Source organism: Acromyrmex echinatior, chromosome 10 (assembly GCF_024713525.1).
Source record: "Acromyrmex echinatior isolate Ae372 chromosome 10, ASM2471352v2, whole genome shotgun sequence".
Lineage (NCBI taxonomy): Eukaryota > Metazoa > Arthropoda > Insecta > Hymenoptera > Formicidae > Acromyrmex > Acromyrmex echinatior.
In genome coordinates this window covers 7,562,621-7,585,888 of record NC_141861.1, presented here as the reverse complement: position 1 = coordinate 7,585,888, position 23,268 = coordinate 7,562,621, and the positions used below count along the sequence as shown (strand labels likewise).

Sequence of the window (23,268 nt, the reverse complement as noted above, 5' to 3'; positions counted from 1 at the left end):
CACGTGTTCGCGGTAGAACACGCACGCAATTCAACGCGATGCGTGCGCTCGTCATTTAGCCGCCAAGAGCCGCTCCCAGCTCGAGGCATGTATTACCCGCCTCTTCGAGACGAGTCAGCCGAGCTCTTTTTAAGCTCGACTTTAGGGAGTGGCAGTTACGTCGACGGCATTCTCTTTCATCGTTCTCTTCATGCATTCGACACCCGCGTTTCAGTAGTCCATTCTCTTTTTCCCGCCACCGCGAGTGTCCTCGGAGCGCGGCTATTACATTTCGAAGAGAACGTTACGCACGCTATCATTTAGTTCATTCCTCCTATTCTCTTTCGCACATTAATCATACAACGCGAAGAGTCTCTTTGCACTGATGCACGCTTACAATGAAATTACTACGACCACGGCTAAGTTCGCGAGGCGATTGCGCGTATAAAGAGATCTCGAGTCGTTCGGCAGAAATGACTTTGCCTATCGCGGGAGTAACCGCAAAAAAAAAAACTATTTAATTTTTATAAGTGATTTTATGAACGATAAATTTTTTGCACGCGTCATCGATCGAAAACGACGCGGCCAACAGCGGTGTCGTAGCTAATAAGTAAACCGTAATAAATTACGAAGATCCAGGACGTTCGTTCGTGCGAAGGGATTATCTCGTTCCGTTTAAATAACGTGGCGTACGCTCGAGCGGACGAACATATCGGAGCTTTCGATCTATTTTCGCGACGCATGCGACTCGACTCTCTTTTATACGCGCGATCGAACGCGAGATACGCGCGTGGAAAAGTGGCGCGTTCGCTCGGCTCTCGTAGATTTTGAGAGTCCTAGGAGGAGTGCACTACACACACATCCTCGCGGTTTTCCGCGGTCATTGTCCTTCGCGCACGAAGTGTCCATCGCGGAAAGGAACTGTCCGTGTCGCGATCGGACATAAAAGTTTTACCTTTAACACTAGCATTTTGATCTTGTTTTACTCACCGGTATTCTGCGCGATAATCGGGTCAATCGCCAGCAACACGACGAGGAAGATAGGAGTCATATTGACCACCTTCTTTCCCGCCTTCCTTCGACCACCCGTGATCACTGCACACTTAACACCACCGTCGCAGCGTGCCACCTACGAAAAGATAAACCACCTTCGTCATAAACATACCACCTTCATCACTGTGGGGGGAAGAGGGCGAATAGAAGCAGGACGACGAAACACGTCTTCCGTCTTCCTGACGAAGACGTAGTCGCAGGTGTGGTGCCGTAAGATAAACCTCGACGATACTCCTCTCCTTCGTCGCACAATCACAGGCGCCGCGAGGAGAAGACTCTTACCGGGGTAAGAGGAAAAAATTGGACACGTTGAATTCTCGAGCAGTACGATGCGGATGATTAGCGGCGCTGAGATTAGCGCACACCAGCGAAACAATTTTTCAGTAAGGAAAAAAGCGTAACGGAGTTTGAGCTACGCGTAAAAAAATACTTGTCGTTTCTGATGCGTTTATGGTGTAACTGTACAAAACAACGGAAGGACGCGAGAGTGCCTATTCAGCGGCCATTGAGAAAAAGTATCGACACACGCCATTTAACACTTTCTCTCTCTTTCTCTGTCTCTTTCTTTCTCTCTCTCTCTCTCGCGCACACAATAAAATATATTCTCCTGATATGAAAAGCGATCGGTGTGGGCGGTCGACGTTAAGGAAGAAAGAAGCGCACGTTTTCCTCTAAGCCGGTCGCTGACATCGCAATAATGGCCGCGATCGTTGTGCCACTTTGTCGCAGCGATTCGCATACGAGGAACTATTTACATTCTTTCACCGTCGCCGCGTCAGCTCGTGTTCACTCTTGCTGGTTCAATGGAAGGATCAATTTGGAAGGGTGTCACTTCTGGACCGGCCTCCGAAAGACGAACGTCACGATTTATTTCCTTGGAGGTAGACAATATTTCCCTTTTATTTTCCCTGTCACTTCTCGTTCTGAAATCTTCCTTCTTCTTCTGTTCCACCGAATCAGCTCGGCTTCGCGTCGTTTTCTCCACTCTCAACGATAACGACAGCCACTAATAAGCTATATACGGCGTTCGGTAGTTCAGAGATCCGTACTTCGATGGTGCAAACTATTATCTGCCGCCTTATCCAACTCTCCTCTGCCGTTCTTCCTTTGTTGACTTTCAGAAATCCCACATTCTTGACTGTGGGTCTTATCTCGTTGCGATTATCTTGACTCTTTCTTCCTGTGATTCCACGACCATCCCATATTTTTCGCGCGTTCCACGCTCCAAGCCGAGAGCCCTCACGACAAAGCTTCCGCCGAGCTTTGCCGCGCGAGACGTTGACCCTAGACCCGGTGCTGGCCACGGTTCCGGCTCGCGTTACATCCTCCGGATAACTAGGTGTAATTGTCCTTCTCTGCTTTCCCGCAATTTCCACCAAGCGGATAGTTTTTTCATTTTCCACCCGGTGCTCCTGATCTTCGTGTTATATCCCCTTTTTGTTTTCTTTTGATTTCTCGTTAATCAAAGTAACTTCCACCGATGTCAAAAGTTCGAAAGTGGAATAACTGGTTTTTGGATGAGACTACTGATGCACTGCGACACCGGTCCTTTCCTATAGAATAATGGCGAGACGTTGCAAAATGCCAACGATCCGTTCTATTTAGCGATTGAACGGAAATTTAGCAGAGAGTCAGACAGAAAAATGTTGCGAAAAAGAAACGAGACGAAAGATTAGGATTAAGTAGTTCGCGTGATGATATTTATATATGGCAATTTTATTGAGCTCGGTTCGTTGCACTCGCGACTAAGGGCTCCTTCGAATCTTGTTTCGTGCTACCTTCCTCGCCACACGCGACTTTACATTCTCACCATCCGATCGTTGTGAGTATATTTTCCACGATATTTTCCGCTGCATTTGTATATCTTTGCACACTTTTCGTTACACTTCTCGTCTTCAATGTTGCTTGACATAAACAAAAGCTTAATCCAATTTCTCGAATTTCGCATTCCTGACCGTCCTTTCCATTCCTGTCATTTGGCTTTTCGGGACGCGTAAATTTTCAACAGCAACAGACCTTTCGGTTATCTGTACGCATCTGCGTCTGTCTCTCTACACGGAGCGAAACTCTAAATAATGTACTGTATAATGTGCGTTTCTCGTGCAAAAGGCGAATCAGTCTTCTTCAGGAAGGTCCGTTTTTGTAGAGAGAGTTTTACGTTTTCGAGTATCAAAAGAAGGACTCGAATAAATACGAGTCACGGATTCCTATCGCGTACTCGCGACTCAATTATAAATTACTCCGGCGAGCGAATGAGATCCCGCGTTAAGGGTAGTTTTCTGAACGCGCGCTGCGGCCTGACTGACTCACCCCCATGCCCCCCGACGACACCCCCTACTCTGTTCGTCCACCACCGACATTTCTGACGCAGGCGCGCCGCCCTTCCTGGCCTCGAGATCGCCGTATGTACATGTACGAATTCGCGCCAGACCAGATTTTATGACGATCGGAAGAGATGCTTCCGGTTTTTCTCTTGTTTTGCTCCTCACTGAACTAAAGCCATGAGTTACGAGCTAGTTTATGTATTCCAAGACATCAGGACGTAAAGGAAAAATCTGTCTCTGTGGTCTTCAATATTTTTCAATATCCTTCGCTTCTATCAAAAGTATTATACTTTATCCATCTACTAATATTCTTGTTAAAGTGATGATAAAAAGAATAATCTTCTGCTGTAGTGCGTTATCAGCGCTGTTTTTCAAAATTGATCGTAAATCAACACGGATCGTTAATGGCACTTTTATGCGAGAGAGAGAGAGAGAGAGAGAGAGAGAGAGAGAGAGAGAGAGAGAGAGAAAGAGAGAGAGAGACGCGGGAGTGATTCGTAGAACTGGAGAACGGGGGCAAGGTAGCCGTGAGTTAGGTAGGGGTTGGTTTCGGCGTTGGTTTAAAAGCGACGCATGCGTCTCCCGCGTAAGAGGATGTTCGGGGTGAGCTGCCGTACTCCGGCCAACGTATCGCAGTTTCTGGCTTGATGTTTGTCCGCGTGGTACTCCCAGGGACGGCTGTGATCGTGGCAACCCACGAGGGTGCAGCTGAACGTATCCGAAGGGACATCTCTCGCGCAAAGAAAGATAAGACAAAGGACAGGTGGCAGAAGGAATAGGCCGAAGATATAGAGAAAACTGACGAGAGAAAGGAAAAGAGTGAGAAAGAATAAAAAAGAGGGATAGAGAGAAAGAACACAATGAAGAAGGAATTATCGATGCAGGACGATGACCATGATCTGCCATGCTTGTGCCTTCTTCCTTCGAGAAATAGTCCGGGTCTTTCCCTTTTTTCTTTCGCGCCGACACTTGGACTCTTCGTCGTCCAGTCGCGGAACTCAAGAGACCCCTGGGAGTCTACGTGGGAGTCGGACTCAATGGGACCGATCGTTTTTTCAACAGGTAAGTGCCGTGACGCGTCTACACGTACATATACCGTGGATGTATCCGTTCACGTATATCTTTGAATGCAACAAATCGAATTCCCGATCAAACTAAAATATCATATCATGAAGATTGTCATGCAATTTTATAGACATAAAAGTGAATGTGTGCGCGAAAGCTAAGTACATTTAGGGTAAAAGTATTGTCTTTTCCTTGTTAATATCGCGTTGATATCAAACTTTTTGAAAATATCTAATAATCTCTGTTAAAATTATTTAAGAAAAAATAATTTTGAATGTCTAAAATCATTGAATAAATAGCATATAATAAAATATAATAGTTTTTCAATAGTAAAATTAATGAATAATTAAACTATTATAATATACAAACAATAGACACTATTTTAATAATTATTATTAAGCCAAAAGTTTTTTGTAACGATTAATTTTATTATGACATTCATTGTATTGTCCCATTTACTGGAAGATTTCGATGTAAATATACTTAAAATTGAGAAAATTGGTCGAAATTTCCGTATCGAGCGACGAAATAGGATAGCAGCGATTAATTATTCGTGGTAATTGATCAATGTTTACGATATCGCCGCGGAAGTAATTTACCTCTCCTTCATGCCTATATTTTACATTCTCCTTTTACAATCAGCCATATCTTTAATGTTATTCTTTTTCATCGTTTTTATTCCCCTTCGATCACGTCATCCTGACTTACCTCCACAATGGATGCTCATTTGCGTCGTGTCAGCACACAACTCTTTTATATAGTAACTAGTTTCAAATTCTTTAATCTTTTAGCGTGTATGCGCGTGAATGAAAATTTAATTTCGCTAAAGTCTCATACTAACATGAGGAGTATATCAATATTCAGGAATAATAAAATAAATATTAATATTTTTAAATCATAAATTTTTTAATAAGCATGCATTGAGAAAAATGGTTGGATTAAATATTAATTCTGGTGAAAAATGGACGAATCAGAGTTTTCTGATTAAATCTATTAGAATTCTAGTTAATTAGAATTCTGATTGATATAATTATTATGGTAAAAATAAGAATTCTAGTAGATTTTACCAGAAATATTGTATCAATCAGAATTCCGGTTATCTCAACTAGAGATTTAAATAAAAAAAATTCTGATTCGTCTATTTTCAACCAGAAATTTTTTCAGTGTGTAAAATACAAATAGATAAAAAATGCTAGTGCATATAAATAAGATGAATCGTTTTGCAAATTATATTAAAGTTGTCATTCGCGTTTTAAAAATATGTAAAAAGTTTAAATATCCCTAATTAAAATTAAATAAATCTTGAAATCGTTTGTCATTAATTTCCAGTATCTAAAGTAATTTTGTAATGTTCGACAGTTTATAATAGGAATATTACACTAGTCGAATCGCGTGACAACACAATCTACGACAACATATGTAATAATCGTTGTTGTGGTTTAGCCGACTCGACCATTAGTGCTGGTGTCATTAGAGCTACTGCAAACGCCAAACAATTATATATTAATCGCGTAATTCGAATTTGCAGCCTCGGAATATCCGATAAATGTCGAGAGGAAAATATTTATTATGCATTGCAATGGCGGCAATCCACGTTTTCTTTGCTTATACGGAAACTTTACTCGTAAATCGAACGTTATTTAAAATTGTAAATAAAGTCAGACGACAGTAAAGTGAATGTCGAGAGCTTAATGCAGAAATATGCGCGAAAAGCGCGAGATCGCTCGCGCATCGGCCGATGCGCGAAGCGAGAGAAGAGAGGTAGGTGGAAAAAATAAAAATTCGTCTCGCACGTAGACGGAGGAAATGCGCTCGTCGTTCTCGGTGATAATAAAAAATTCCAAGATGGGCATAACTTAATTTAATACCGTGGCCAGTGCACCGTTGGCCAATGATAAATCCCCCCCTCCCTCCCCATCGCCTGTTCCGGCTCTTTCTGTCCATCCTAAAATCCTTCCACTTCGTTCTTCTCTCGCTCTGAACAAAAGATAACAACCGGAATAAGAGTAACCGGAAAGTACGGCGGTCGAGCGCGGTGGTGGTCTTAATTCAAAGTAAGAAGACGAACGTGCGCGGAAACGACGGAGAGGGTAACTTCGGGGGGGGTTAGAAAGTAAAAATTGTCGACAAGAACTCGTGCCTGTTCGTGATTAAGTTTTTAGCGAATTCAATATGCAATTGAGTTAAAATTGAAATTATTAATCCCTAATGGAAAAAAATAATAATCAGGAATATAAAATAGTTAACTGCTGTAACTTCTTTTTTAACGAAACTTTAACGAAAATCAAGAAACACGTTGGATATATTGAAGTTTGCATTGAAAAATTGAATTATTAGAAATTGCATTAAAAATCATTTTATAATATTCCTGTTTACGCTTAATTATTTATCGATATATTTTCTTGCAAAGTAAAATATTCATGCGATAAAATATAAATAATTCAACATTATCTGTTCTAACGTTATATGTTCTGTTCACGTTCCATGAGAGTGTATAAATGGACTTCACTGAATTATGGCACGATGAAATAATAAATTGAAAAATAGCTGTTGACTCATGCATTTCATCATATCTTATTTTTTCGTATTTGTTTCTTTCTCCAGAGAATTATTTAGGTAGATTGATGCTCGCAACGTCCACAATTCATAATCAAGTATGCTCGAGCGATTTTCATTTGCAATCAAGTTAGTACTTAAAATGCATTTCCGTTTGTTTATCCCCGAAACGGATGCAACATCCTGATCCGCTTAACGGCGTTCATTGATTTAAAATCAGAGTTAACGCATTTCGAAAATACAGACGAACTCGACGGATTATGAGGAATACGTGATTTCGTTCAACCTGCAATGGTATTAAGTAGAATAGTCGATAATAGTGCTGCCCAAGAGGCTTTAATATAATTTATGGCAAAACTCATCACGCGGTGAACACATGAATTTTTCATGTATAACCCCGTTTGTCTCTTTCTTCTCTCCAGAGACGCTAATGTTGTCTCATTACTTGAAATTCCCCGAAGTTTTTCCCGAATGCTCGCGTTCTTTTTGCACTTGTTCTGTTTGTGCTCGTCTGCTCAACGCAAAGCGGACGTCGACGATGTTTCTTCCTCGAATCTTTCCCCCATTAACACCGTATTAATGTCGAGACGTCTGGGTCGCAAAAAAGGAAACAAGAAAAAAAATCAGAATGCAGACGGTTCTGGGAGGATGGTAGAAAAGCTTGCGGAACAATCATACACCATGCACATTCCGCTGACTTATGAATAAACATTTTCCAAAGGCACCCAGCGGAAAATTACTCCCGGAAATACCTCGACTTTCGTCTTATATCTTCTCGTGAGAGACTCTGCGCTCTTAATGTATGATTCACTCCTGTTGTACTATTCGCTCTTGCAAGGCTCGATAATCGAGCCTGAGAGATTTCCGTATCTCAAGAGAAAGAAGTTGAAATATTATGTCATGTTTATCCTAATAAAATCCTTAGTATTAGTTAGTTCATTATAACTCTTTAGAAATCAGAAATTCTATATAATAAATTTTTTTAAGAAAATTATTACATTAATACACATCGTATAAAATTTTTTTAATAGAAAATGTTTTACGTAAAAGAAAAGAACAAAAATGAAATCATAAAAACTTTAGAAGTTAACGAAAAAATTTTAATAATTCACGGAAAGTTAAAAATATAATAAATAACAAGTATTTTCTATATGTGTAATTGGAAAAAATTGGTTAATTGTGATTGCGAAATAAAACGACTATAAAGTATTTGCCAATGGTGGTTTAACGAATCGTGAAAACTGTTTTTCACAATTTAATGCTCACGTATTGATCAGTGTTTGATAATTAGTCTGCTATTAAAACGTTGGTAAATAGGGAGGAGTTATTGCCACTTTCTGCGAGCAGTGCAAAATCGTTTCGTGTAAAACCAATACGCTAAAGCGCGAATTTATCGAATGGATACTCCCCAGCCTTTCCCTTTTAATCGGATATGAAAGTATCCGCGGTTTTGTCGCAAAAATAAAATTATTTGACCCTTCTCTGGATTTAAAATAGCCTTATATAACTAATAAAATACTTTCAACTACAGTTAATGTAAAAAATTAGTTAATATATTTCAATATTATTTTATTTAAATTAAACAATGCACATGTGGACATGAAATGGATAACAATATGATTTTAATTTTTATTCGTACGGTAATATAGCTATTTATAAATGGAATTGATTCACCAACGGGTGGAACTTCCTCTTTTCCTCGCCTGCACAACGAAATAAAATACTATAAACGTAATGTAATGCCATAATCAATATCAAACTTTAACAAAAATCGATTTTGCGCGCAATCGCAATATGATATGTTTTTGTTCGATTGAAAATCGGCAAAAATAACTGACAATAGTATCATGAATATATATATATATATATATATATATATATATATATATATTTGTGTAATGCTGGCATTTATTTAAATGTATATCATAATATTACAAGAGTTACAAGAAAAATTGTTCTGTAAAAAAATTTTAACTTAAATCTTTGTATCATGCACACACTACACATTACCTACCTATCTACCGTAATCGATTCGGACAACGTGAAAAATCGCTAGGAAACGTGCAGATTCGACTTTTCCCCTTCTTTCTCCAGAACCCCTTTCCCTTTTCTGACTCACCTTCCTTAGCTGTTAATGGTCTCGATCACGAAAGCAGTTAAAAATCAAGACTCACTCTCCGGCACGAAACCACTTCGATTGCAAAAAACATATAAGAAAAGAAGCTTTTCGAGATGAAAGAGCCATTATATCTTAAGGACTTTGTTTAAAATTACTTAAAAATAAAACTGTTTTTTTTTCTCGAGAGAAAAAGCAAATCCCTAGGTTTAACACATATAATAAGGTATTACAAGCTATTATAAACAGTTGTTATAAATAATGCTGTTACGAAATATTATTTACTTAAATTATACATATTGTTATTTGCTTAAATTATATATATTGTGAAATATTACATGTATAATGACAATGATAATGTGTCATACGAAGCAATCTGCCAAAACGCGAAGATATCGATATCGATTAATGATGCCTTCCATGTGCGAGTTTTCACGAGATCTCATTGGATGCTTTTATCTAAGCGTAAATCAAAGAAAAGCTGATTTGAAAGAGTGCTCCGGATTCGGAAAGACTCAGAATCCGCCATAACGATTCTTCCTTTCGCGGACGGTACTTAGAAACGCTGAGCCGCGTCGAAGACGATAGAGACGGCGCGGTGGGATATCTCTCGTCTCAAAGGCGTCTGTAAGAAAATTCTCGTGGAAAGGAAAAATCTGTAACTCGACGGGAGTAGCGCGAGGAATCCAATTGTCAGTGCCAAAGGAACGACGAGGTTCTAGCTAAAGCGGAGCTTTCGAACCCCGCCGGGTAGTGTGAGTCTTGGCATAGCGAGAAAGGAGATTTGAAAAGCGGAACCGTTGTGCTCGCCATCGAATACGGATTTCACCGCCAACTAATCCTTGCGTTCTTAACTCACGATTTACTTCACATCAAGGCACACGGTTCTTAAACAATGCTCGTGATAACTGATGCTGTAGTTTTATTCCGGCAATAACTTAGTCAAAAAACAAATCGCAAATCAAATGCATATATAGGTACGAAGAAAAATACATAAAATGTGTGTACAAAATTACTACGTATATGTGATTTTAAACTGAATTGTACCATAAATTTTTCACACTATTTTAAAGATACTCATCAGTAATGTTAAATTGCCTAACAATTTAATTTGTGACATTAGATACTTCAACTTCGATCTAAGACTGTGTGTTTCAAGACCGACAAATAATCAGCGCGCAGTTTGCTTAAAAACTGGAAATTATAAAATTCACAAAAAATATAATTAAACTTAATCGCGCTTTGATTAAATAAGGCGTTTATTTATGTTGAATTATATCATAATAATAGACTCCAAATTTTAGGACAGAAAAAAATTGCCTTATATAATTTGCGCGTGTCATATCAATTTTTGGCTTTAAAAAATTGGAATATTAATAAATTATATTTTTAATCATAATTGCACGCATAAGTCATTTCATTTAAAATTGTGAAAATTCGACCAGTCGATTGTTTAATTTGTGTTTATTTTGTATTCCAGCAAGTCTTAACAAAATTGCAAGCGTACAAATGTGGGTGATCCGACAGAAAACGGTGTAACGCGCTAACGAATGCTTTTAATCTAGTTCAGATAGATAGTACCGCCCTATGTGACTCCAACCCTCTTCCCCACGTGACCCCGAGACACCCCGATCCCGGGGGGTGACTACAACGTGATACGTCGTACATATACGAACATGCCCGTGTAAACGAATGCGTCCGCAATCGAACGCGGGCGGTCGGTTCAGCTACACATTCTCGATTCCATCATTTGGGTTTCCGTTTGTAAATCGGCGAAGTCGGACGCGTGTGTAAACGATCGACCAATGCGGCAGTAACGAAGTCAGCGTTTGCTCCGCCTCAACTCCACACATACATATGTCGGTATTCGTCCAGTAAAAACGTTCAGTTCGTTAAACTTATAATAAATATTTTATCATTTCAATACTGAAATAAATTTGTGATTAATAATCGTTTATTTTCGTGCAATCATTTCGTGTAAATTACATTCATTCAGTTACTACAGTACATTCATATATACACAGTACAGCCCATCGCTTTTTACATAAAGTTATTTAAAGAAAACTTCAATAATGGAATAAAAATCATACTGCAGGAAATTTCATTTCACGATTATAATCTCCACCTAATTTTCTCGATGCAATCATTTTATTAAATTTCCTACCGCAGTCCCACCAAGTAAATTATTGTTGAAATTATTTAAAATTGATTTAAACATCTGCATACGAGAGGTAAAGAAAAGTGAGGAATTTCGGAGCGTTGGTGCTCGTAAGAATAAATAGAAGAGAATGTTCTGCAAACTAATTTAGATGGAGACACAATTTACTTTATTTGTGAAAATCCAATGTACAAACTATGTGATGTATATCAAGAGACGAGTAGCGTGATTTATAATATTTATCTACTAGTTTATCAATTCCGCTCGTTTATCAATTTTAATTGAGTAATCTCAGTAAAGACATTATGTAATTTTATTTTATCTAATTTGATCTCTATAAAAATTGATTTCAGGGAATTTTTTTTAATGCTACATTTATCTATTTTTGTAGGCAAAATATGCTCTACATCAAAATTTCCTTACATCATTTTATACATGTTAATATCTATTTGATATAAGAGCATTATCTATCGATATAGGTAGAAAGTGAGACTGTTCGCGCATTATCGGATGGTAGCTGTCACTAATTAATTTAAGTAGAAAAGGGGTAGATACTTAAAACACCACGATGGAGCACGAACAAAACACCGTGAGGTAAAATTGCCTTATGGTTCAAGTTTTGAAAGTCTAAGACGATAGAGGATAATATCGTTTATATTAAATTTCCTTCTTTCATAATTAAGCATAATTATGTCGACTATTAAAGTTCCAACAGACGTAAAAGGAAGTTGAATAGAGAAATTAAAATTTCAATGTTCCGTGATGGTTTTATACGATTGTGGAAAAAGCTAATTAAAATCCAGCTTCAGTCTCATATGTCGTTCGTTTTGAAAACTGACAATTAAGTACCGTTTGGTAAAAGTAATGAAGAACTTCACGATTTTCCTACCAGAAATATTCATCTCAGAACGCGCATTGTAATAAATTTTTGTTGGTATAATATAATATATATTGTTTACAATACTCGTCTATATAAATCGATACATAAAAAGAACAACTTTATTCAAGTATCTATTTAGGTAGATACGAAAATTATTTTGTTGGATTATCAAAAGAATTGTAGAAAAGTCAAACATGAAGAGAAATGTTGCAAAAATTTTGACATTCTAGTAACCAATTTGAGCATCCTATATAATTATTTTGATAGTCTAATAAAATTATCAGATCTTTGTGTATATATGTAGTTAAATTTTTAAATATTTCAGCAAAACCATTTTTTCTATGTAGACTCTTATTTTGTATGTGATAAGAATCTACCTTCTGTATATTAATTTACTACGAATCAAATTTATATCGTACGCTGTATTATAAATATCCATTGTCTCTTCTTATGTGGACGATTGTTGCAAACTGATAATGTAAAGCATTATGTGCATCTGTTTAAATTTTCATATTAGAGATTAATGCTTTTAGTTTCATGGGAATATCACAATTAAAACAAGACTATGAAATTCAGATTTCCTAAACGCAAATACGTTTCGATTGTAATCCGATGGCAGTGCGCAATTTGTAATAGCCGCGTAATTATCAATACGTGTTTAATCCATTAGCAAAATTTTGAATTGTTAGATATATATTCGACAAACAGCATCACGATTTATCATGTACAATTGAGAGGAATAGCGCGGTTATAATAACATATGTATCAAACAAATGTAGGAATTCTTTAGATAATAAATTCGAAGCCAGAAATCGCTGAAGAGGCAGAATTATGGAATTATCAATGTTAATATATACAAGTACGCGTACAATTGGAATGGCCAGTACCGAAAATTTCATTACTGACGCTTGGTGTAACGATAAATTGATGTTACGGAAAATTACTCGCGCGAAAGATTTCTAGTTTATACGGTTTCCGTTATCCGAGAGGACGAAAGGGAAGAACAAAGAAGGAACGGATAACACCATAATAGAAAGTCGGACTGCGCTTCCATGTCTTCTCACTTCCTCTCAGTGTGTTCCTCGCTTACCCCTCTCTCACCCTTTCTCTGTCTAACCTTCTTTTTCCCTTTTCACCTACACCCCTCTTTTCTTGCTTTTCTGTCACTCCATCTTGTTCTCTCAACGCGTTACGTCCCCGTAACAAGATCCGACAACAATGCTCTTCTCTCGCCTTTGTTCCAAAATTCTTTGCTCGGCATTGAGGCTTTGTGTACTCGTCATCTGTATTAATTAAAAGTTTTTGAAGGCTCCTCGTATCTGTCTTTTGAGTCTAGACAACAAGTCAACGACTGTAAAGCTTGCGACACAAGTTCGACACTTTCTCCACGTGCTATCCTAATCCCACTTCTGTACGAACAACTTTTTTCTTAACTCTTTTATTAACTTTTTCGAGCTTTATCGCGATATGTTCATGTGATTCTCTTCGACTAACTCCCTCTTAAAGCAGAATTGCCATTATTATTTAATTTTGATTAAAGAATTGTTGTAGATTTTTTAAAGATGATTCTAAAATTGTCAATTTAAAACAAAAAAATTAATTTCAAAATTTAAACTTTATTTTCCTGTTAAATGCTACCAAAATTGTTAATAATAGTTCTCAAAATAAATAAATAATCTTTCATTTCATGAAAATTTCTGCAAAATAAGAAGAACAGTAAAAATACCTAGGTTATGTGTTACTTTTATTTATTATTAGTCATAAATTTCTTTTTTCTACTAACCAATCTTATTTTACTAGATTGAATACTACAATAAATTATAGGAAACAATTCCCTTCGTGCCATTTATCTACTCGAAGGTTCGAAGTCGGAGTAACATTTCTGAGATTTTTCGGAAGCTGGAAGAATTCTCGTTCATAATGTAGATTTTCCAATACGATAGCATAAAGAGATGAATATGTTGGAAATATAGAAACGCACTTCCAATAAATATATAATAAATCCTGCCTTCAATTTTGATCAAATGGACTTTCTATCCATTAGAATGTAAAAGATAAACTAGCTTTCGAAAAATTTTGCTAGAAAGCGTATATATTTTCTACAACAAAAAATCTATTTTCACTAAATTTCTCGTAATGTTCGATAATTTGTGATAAATCATCATAATGAATAATGAAAAGAGAAAAACAACGATTTCCTCATTCCTTAATTACAAATGCGATGAAAGAGAATGTGTGGAAATTGAAGGCATGTCAGATAAATCCAACGCGATGATATGCAGTTACAATATCAAAATCACGTTACTCTTCATTTATTCTAATTCATAACGGCACATTTCATTTTTAACGTATGGAATTTTGTGGTGAGAATTTTCCCACAGTTTTTCCATTATTCCGATGCCGATAAAAAAATTCAAGTGCTGGTTTACGCTTTCACAAAGTCATCATTTATTCATTTTTCCATTACAACTTTTTTGAAAAAGATGGAAACGGAAATCTTTTAAATTTGCAACATCAAAGTCTATTGCACGGCCCGAATAAATTTTTCAAAATTTATTTTAAATGCATTTCCAAAGTCTTACGTCGTTTAAATTGTACTCCAATGTTACGTAGATTTATACAAATATTCGACAATTTCCGATAATCGGCAGAAATTCATGATCTCACTAGGCCTAAATACAATTAGATACAATTAGATGGCATGTCATCCATATAAATCTTAATATGTTCAAGTGTCAATCCTGACTTTATCATCGTGATATATCATCCTGTCAACATGTCTCTAATTCACTAATAACGCCTCGTCATTCATAACATCATACCTATGAAATTAAACGTAAGCCAAGTACAAGTGAAAAGAAGACAAGCCGATCGTAAGTAGGATAGGGATTCCTACCAAAGATAAGTAATTCTCTTAACAGTGATACAAAATGCCATTGTATGGAATTCAACTGGCCGCTTGGGTTTTCCGAAAAATATCCCTGCTCGTTTTACCTCTCCTTTCATCGACCTTTTTCCTCCTCCCCCGCTGTTCTTTGTCTGTCTTTCTTTCTCCCTCTTTCCGCCCTCTTCCTCTTTTTTTATTTTTCTCATTCGATCTCCGTGCTCTCAACCAACATCCCTTGTCAGTCGATCCCAAGCGAGATCTCTAATGGAATTGTTCCGTCGGACGATATCACGCGCCGGTTCTGCATTTTTCATCGAGCATTGACTATTCGAACCACCATGGAACTCTCCTCGACGAATCGTTACATACGAGTTGATACAGAGAAAAAGCTCGCTGGGACTTGGCAGCAGGTTAACGTTTCGAATATTCGCTGAATGGTAACTCGCTCGTCACGGACTCGCGTATATTGTTTTTGACCCGCTCGCTTTCACGATACGTTCGTATGCAATTACTTTCAAATGCACGCAGGTAAATCGAATGCAGCACGCTGATAAGAGTGCAAAAAACTGCCGAATTGAATGGACTTTTCAATAGTGAGGATCTTTAATATTCGCTTCATTGTAACAATTATGTTAGGATATGTTAAGCATTAGCAAAAAGTGATTACAATATCAAATGTTGGAAATATAATTTTATATTTTATAAAAACTGTGAACGACACAATACCGAGTTACGCGAAAATAAATTCAATTTCAAAAACGTATTGTATATACATGTTATAAAAAATACTGTTAAAAGAATACAATTGTCAATTATAACATTTTACGTTTCTCTAGTTATCGTTTCGTTTTATTCGCTGTACATCTTGTATTCTCTTCACTCCTTTAATTCATACTTTAGCTTGTAGTTTCTAAAAATGCGAATTAACTTCACACTATAGAAGGCTGGATAAATCGGGGGTATTACCGGAAACCTTTTTTACGACTTAAGGGTTTTACCAGGTTTAAAAGTAGGTAAGGTAGGTTACGTAAAGCGTGTTAAAGATACAGTCGATGTACCATGAATTAAGGCGAATACTTATATTAAGTTTTTCCTTCATTCTCATGATATAAAATATAATAATATTATAATATCTTGCACATGTGCATATTGACTCTGCAGTTGTGTTTCACATGCTTTTTTCCACATTTCATCACGTTGATGTCAATAAAGACTGATAATTTCTATGAAAGTTAAAATTTCGTTCGAGAAATATGTACAAAGAAAATATTAGGAATGAGATCTATTATTGTACACTTTCAGATCTCATTTTGCGCAATAAATAATTTGTTTGCAAGTAAACATATTAGAAAATCATTAGGATAAGTTTTCATTTAACTTTTAAATAAATAATTTAAAGATATGCAATAGAATAGGTGCTCACAATATCGCAAAAAATTTTTAATTTTATAGTTACATTTTTTATTAGCATATCATGTTAAATTTATATTAATTATAAACTAAGATAGAATAATTAAAAACAAACGACTGTAAGACTTCCGGGCATTTGAGCAATATGTTTTATTTTCCTTTTATAAAATAAAATTTAAAAAAAATTATACCTGGGGTGCTGTGGCTATTTCTTATATGCTCATTTAAAGGTTAATTATCTAATGCAGTATGTAAAGTATTATGTTTGATTCTCTGTTATTTGTTGTCATTAATGTTATTCTACTGCGTTTAAAAATATTACGATTAAAAAATATCAGGAAAAAATTCTGATTCGATATTGTATCCATCCCATTAAAAAATTTAATATTAGTATAAAAATATAATTTCTTGACAATAACAATTATACGGCACAATAACAATTGAACAACATAACGATAACAGATAATTCTCGAACTGTGCACGACGAGCGATTTAAGAGCTTTCTTAATTGATCGACCGAATTGAAGAAGGAGTAAAAGTAAATTGTTAAGAAGTGCGAGCAACTAAGGAAAATTAAGGGAATATCGGAGTGGTGAACGGGATGACGATGGAAAGTTCGCGCACTACGGGTAGAGAGCGTAGAGGATCGAAAGGGAGGAAGGGGATGAGGCAAAAGGAGACGAGTGGAAGAGAAAAAGAGGGCTCAAGTGGCTGCAACTTCGGGGGTTTTCTAGTCGTCCAGGTAGCCGTAAAGAATTCATGAAAGGTAAATCATTTCCTTCGACCGCTCGCTCGCTCGCCTTGCGGCGGAGCGCCGGAGGTTTCCTTAATGTTGCGATATTTTACGAGAAAACTCTTTAAATCTAATATATTACCGGCAGTAATTAAATATAAGTTACACCGTGGCGAAGCTCGCGCGGTAAAGTATAGTCCGTCAGCGAGAGTACGCGATACCGACGTTTCCCGAAAGGGAATTGGACAATAATTCACCATTCATGGAGATGAAAACTTTTGACAGCTTCGCGAGCGGGGCGAAGGCATCACCGTCGCGCCAATACTTTTATAGCTGGCAGAATTTACAGAAATGTTCGCCGATCTTGTTCCTCGTTCCCCATCGTCTTTCACGCTTTCTCAAATAACAAGGATAACATTTCGCGAAGGCGGTAACATTTTGCTGACAAATTGATCGTTATCGATGGACTTTGATTGGTCGCAAAACAATCCAGTCCAGTGTTCGCGAAGAATCACGACTTTTCCCTTTTACTTTTTTTTTAACTTTAACTATTTCTGCCCTGTCGGAATTTCAAACTTGAGTGCGAAAACTTCTTTCGTTCCCCACGAAACTGCACCGGCCCAGTCGCTCGTTCTACAACTATCTCGTTCTCTCCGGAAAAGCCGACACGTCGACTACGAAGTCAGGTGTGCCGTCCGTTACCTAGTTGGGATTTATGTATGTCACGACAGCCTGTTGCTCGGTAGCCAACTCATACGTATTAGGCTCGAGCTGACGACAGGTAATAGCCGGGAGTCGAGTCTAAAACATTCCACACTTCCGAACATCAAATTTTCCATATTAAATTTCACTATTTCCCCTTTAGGCAGAGCAGACGTGTGGTTTGAGGTCATCGCGAATTTCGACATTAAATAATAACTTCGCTCTTTGTTACCCATTTGTTCACCTAAAAAGATTATATGTGAATAACAACTCGGACAGTCGAATTACACGTTCGAATTGTAATATAAATTTCGATCACTATTCATCGGTTAAAATAGCGATACTCTTTAGTCAGATTATCTGCGTTCAGAAGCCCATTCGAAATTTCGATTATCCATATCAGTACAATGCCCATTAAGCGTTATAATCAAAGGATAATGAGGCTGATAAGAGATTGCGTAATAATCTGATACCTATACAGAACATCACGCTTATACATTAACCTCTCCCGCGTTTATCAAGCATATTAGGATTGAAAGATTATATCTAAACTATTGTTTACATAGAATAACACAAAATAACTTCTATTTTTAAACAAAATTGCCATAATATTCAACACTAAGTTCTCCCTGTTATCGTAAGTGTTTTAATTTTTATAAAAAAATATTATATATCGCTGATAAAAAAAGTGACACAAATTAGAATTTTTGAAATAATGACAGAAAATCGATTCTAAAGATGTATATTTTTGACGTTGAAAAAAATGATACGTTCATAACTCTTTCAATTTATCGCTAGAAGACAGAAGTATTGATTAAATTTGTAATGATTATTTATGTGATAAAAGAGATGTTTTTTGCAAACTAATTAAAATTGCTAATACATATATTTTTTTAGTTATACATGAACAAATGTTGTGTAATGCTAAAATATAAAAAAAATTTATATTTGAAGTTATGGCATTTTTTCTTAAAAGATTTTTTAAGTATATTTTAATTAGTATATAATAATAATAAAAATACAATAAATAATAAGAAAGGGCTACAAGCTAGATTTTTATGTATTTCAATTTTTTAGAATATATGTTTTGACCTTATTATTAGGTCAGTAAAGATATTACACAAATTTAATAAAACAGTTAAAATTACTATTTATAGTTCGCAAAAAGTTAATATTTATTCTATCTATCTTCCGTACAATGCAATGCTTTTCGTTCTGGTAATATTATCGATTATATTATATTTGCTTCTTGCGAATTAAATTGATTCATTGTTTCAATTACTGATTACATCCTGGTTTATTAATCGCAGTTGAAGTATATGTACAATAATTTTATTTATTAACACACACTTTAAAATAGTTGTCTATGAAAATAAGAATTATATATACTAATAATTTTGAATATAACGGTCATTTATTCATTGTTATTTTTATTTTTATAATCTATTTTATTAATTTGATAACAGAATGTGTGCTGGTACATTCTTATTTAATGACTCATCATGTTCAATATTTTTATCATTATGGACTTATTGCGACTGTTATAATGGAAGAATATAACCGTGCGATAATATTACCAGAACGAAAAGCATTGCAAAGGTGCGGAAAATAGACAGAATAAATACTACTAACTTTTTGCGTAACTATAAATTGTATAATTTGAACCGTTTTATTAATTTTATCAAATTTGCATTTAATTTCTTTACACTGAGACTTAATAATAAGGTCGAAACGTATATTCTAAGAATTTGAAATACATAAAAATCTAGCTTGTAGCTCTTTCTTGTTATTTATTGTTTATTATTATTGAACCATTATAAGATTTTTTTAAATAAAAATACATCTTATTTCATTAACATTGTTTTGTATATTTAACCTTTCACTAGCGAACGATTCAGCAATCGCACGTGCGACGGAGCTAAATCAAATGTGATTCAAAAATAAATCTTATATTTTGTATAAAATTAAGTAAAATGCATTTTTTAATATTTATTTAATATTTATTCAAACAAAAAATACTAAAGGTTTTATTTTATTTATTTAAATAACATTTGACTGAAATTACAGTAACTGAATTCACTTACAGTAACTGAAGAAATAAATATATTTATGAAATGTTATATTTTTAAGACATTTGATATATTATATACATTATCCTTATATATTATATATATTATTAGGATCGTCTATCGAATGATCTTTTTGAACAGACAGTGAAACTCTTGACTTTGAATGAAATATGAAATATTTTCAATTTCATTTCACAAAGTGTTAATCTTTCTTCGTCACTACTCCAATCAGCAAAGTGTATTCTTCGATGCTCGAATACACATGTCGTCGCTAAAGAAAAAACTGAAGTACGAGAAAACAATTGCGAGTACATTATTGCTCTATAGTCTATCTCCACTCATATATACAAGTTTATATAACAAGTACTTGTTTGTATAACAAGTTTATTATTAGGTCTCGAGTGACCCGATGTCCGTGTCGACAAAGAGTTAAGAAATAAAATGTTTGAATTGAGAAGGAATTAAGAAGAAATTGTTTTCAAATTTCAAATTTAAAAATGTAATACTTTCTTCATTATTTTTGATGTATGACACACTCAAAATATCTCAACTCTGAAAGTTACACTATACTAGGGTTGCAGTGTTCGAATTTTAAAAACTCACGACATAGTTTTAAAGAATATATTATAATTGAAAGTATAACATGGATAGAAAAAAAAAAGTCGTACATATTCGCTTTATATTCTAATTGATACGTTGCTTCCAATTCAAAATTTTACACAAATGTCTTCCTAAAAAATTACTAATTTTGAGAAGTATCGTTTTTCTGTCAAAGCGGCGATATATTATATATATTCTTTGAAATACACTTATTTAAACTTCTACGTTCTGTCTATTATTAAGTTCTTCATAACAAAGTGACAACGGTCATTAAAAGATTATGTATTTCACTAAAATTTAAGATGAAAAATTCGAAAGAAAATTGCTTTCGTCCCCAAATGTAGTAGAGCGCAAAATTTTTAATATCAGGACGTGATTTAAGATATGTGGTTAATTAAATGGGATCAGAAGGATTCACATAAAATACCATTCACTCGTGAAAAATATCCGTACTCTCTTAATATTTCCCGGAATAAAAAATTTCGAGTGATTTAATTTGTCAAATTGAAAATCACCTGCCACTCATCGAATATCTTCTCAATTTTGTGAACTATTTTTTTATGGATATGCAGACGCGTGTACTCTCTGAGAACATGATGTACTAGCGATAACCAGAGGCAAGCAAAGGAAAAAGCGAGAAGGTATAAGAAAGATAAATCACAAACTCAGCGGCGATCAATCTCGGGATATCTGCTATAGAAAGCCCTATCGTATCTAAGCCGTAACTTAAAGTCTGGAAAGGGGAATATGATGTACGAACGGTTGTCGGTCCATGAAAGTTGTATGATCCTTTTTTTATTGCAAGTCGACCGTCGTGTCGCTCTTAATATAGTAGATGAAAATGATAACAGTCTCAACGATCCTTCTGTAAAGCAGTTTCCGCAAAGTTCCTCTGTTTCTCCTTATTCTCTCCTCTTTCGTGCTTACGCATCGTGTGTAATTGTATCGTCATGCTTTCAGAGAACACGTATCCGTAAATGGGAGTAATTTTCAAAATTCGCGAAGTCAATATTAGACAAGATGTAGAGTGTTTTCAAAGTAAGAAAGATGTAGCGCAATACTCGGTAACTAGGGTCCTTACAGAACTTACAAAAGGAACAGTTTCTGTTTTCTCTTCGATTAGCTTTGCGAAAACGTGTCCCCCTCTATGGATTTTCTCCGGAATATCAAGATAGATCAAGGCATAGTCCAAAGTTGCGTCGTCATGGCATTAATTCGGCAGGTCGTAGAACTACTTTCGTGAGTGCTATCTAAACATGCTAATCCCTACGTGGCCACTGGAAGCGCACCCGAGTAAGAGGAGCGTCCATCCTCGTTCTCTGTGGCTCGCCCTTAGTATCCGTTTCGGGAACCGCAAAGCCCGCCAGGCCGTCGAAACTTCCCCGCAGGACATATAAATGGCCGCCTTGGGGACAGCGCTCAACGTGAAAGGAGAGACGGTATGGCCGACCGTTTCGCAAGGAACTCTCCGCACGAATGTCGAAGGTGACCCTGGACCAAATTTACTGAGGGGATCGAAGATAGTACGCCCTGCACAAAGAGAGATCATGGGTGATCCAGCCATCGTTTTTTTCCTTTTTCCCTTTTTTTTGTCCGCGAATCTCCAAGACGTACGGCACGCGACGATCGCGGTTCATGGTAACGCCTTTCACAATGGAATATTTACCGAATCAGATTTTTTACGATTAGTGATGCTTTAAATTCAACGATGGAGGGTGAGGCATGATCGTAAAATGGCATGCATTTATATAATGTATCCCTTCTCGCACAGAACTTATAAACTTTATATAACGTTGCGTGGACCTTTTCCGTAAGATAAACATCAAATTCTAGGGCGCATGCGTCGCTCCTTATTTATATAAAAGATGTAAGATGATAACGTCGTAAAAAGGCATATATCGCGATCATACACATCTAAGATCTCGTTGAATTTCCGAGCCTTAGAATCGCGTTTCCCTTCCTCGCATAAAACTGGTTCAGTAAAAAAAAATTAATATTTAGAGGAACTATTTAAAAAATACAAAATCGCTTTGATGATTAATTAATCGAATAGATCTAACATTTTGTTTCTTGTTTTGCAGCAAAAGGAAGTGTACATCTTACGTAAAAAAAATTATGAGTACGCCAAGTCTAGAGATACGTTTTGTGCTTCCGATTCATCAAAACTTGTACAATCAATTACTAAAAGAGCCCGATATATTTATCTAGTTTGCTCATTGATATCAGAATTTCTTCATATTGCAGGTTTGCGATAAAATTAAATTAATATAAGCTCAAACGATGAACTATTTGTTACTATTAAACTATTTAATCCGTAATGAGATCGTGAAAAGCCTAATACATAATTAAAAAGGACAGACAATGGGAATAAACAGATTTCAATCAGAAACCGTGTATTTTTATATACATGCAGTAGAGTACGGTTTCTAATAAATTAAATATATTAGTCTCTGTTCACATTGTCTGCGGTTTTCAATTGTGTTTCGGGCTCATAATAACCTTAGGATATTTTCCTAATTTTTAAATATAATACAATAATTTGAAAATTTTAAAACTTGTAAAATTAATAACAAAAAACTTTAGTGAAGGATTCACATGTACCTTCAATCAAACAATGTATATTTCTATAATTACGAATTAAAGATCTCTCTCTCTCTCTCTCTCTCTCTCTCTCTCTCAATTTTATTTTTAAAAAATTGATATCAAAAAAACGTTGCAATAATTATTTGACAGATC

General features: G+C 35.8%; 2 protein-coding genes across 14 annotated transcripts in view; one reads left to right on the top strand and one right to left on the bottom strand.

Moving 5' to 3' along the window:
- Lar (tyrosine-protein phosphatase Lar) overlaps positions 1 to 23,268 on the bottom strand; it is a 468,166-nt gene that overhangs the window by 262,637 nt on the left and 182,261 nt on the right. For all 11 annotated transcript variants that reach the window (XM_087410654.1, XM_087410653.1, XM_087410661.1 and 8 more), the window contains one exon: positions 970 to 1,108. In XM_087410654.1, the coding sequence (XP_087266780.1) occupies positions 970 to 1,030 (61 nt within the window). In that variant the 5' untranslated portion in view covers positions 1,031 to 1,108. The remainder of the gene's footprint in view (positions 1 to 969; positions 1,109 to 23,268) is intronic.
- Positions 1 to 23,268, top strand: part of LOC147908252 (uncharacterized) — a 326,417-nt gene that overhangs the window by 251,003 nt on the left and 52,146 nt on the right. For 2 of the 3 annotated variants that reach the window (XR_015546473.1, XM_087410671.1), the window contains exon 1: positions 2,312 to 4,418. The exons of the other annotated variant lie outside the window; for it this stretch is intronic. Coding sequence is in view for 1 of the 2 variants with exons in the window: in XM_087410671.1 (XP_087266797.1) it covers positions 4,217 to 4,418 (202 nt within the window). In the remaining variant the exon portion in view is untranslated. Of the gene's footprint in view, positions 1 to 2,311; positions 4,419 to 23,268 lie in introns of those variants that run through there. 3 annotated transcript variants of the gene reach the window in all.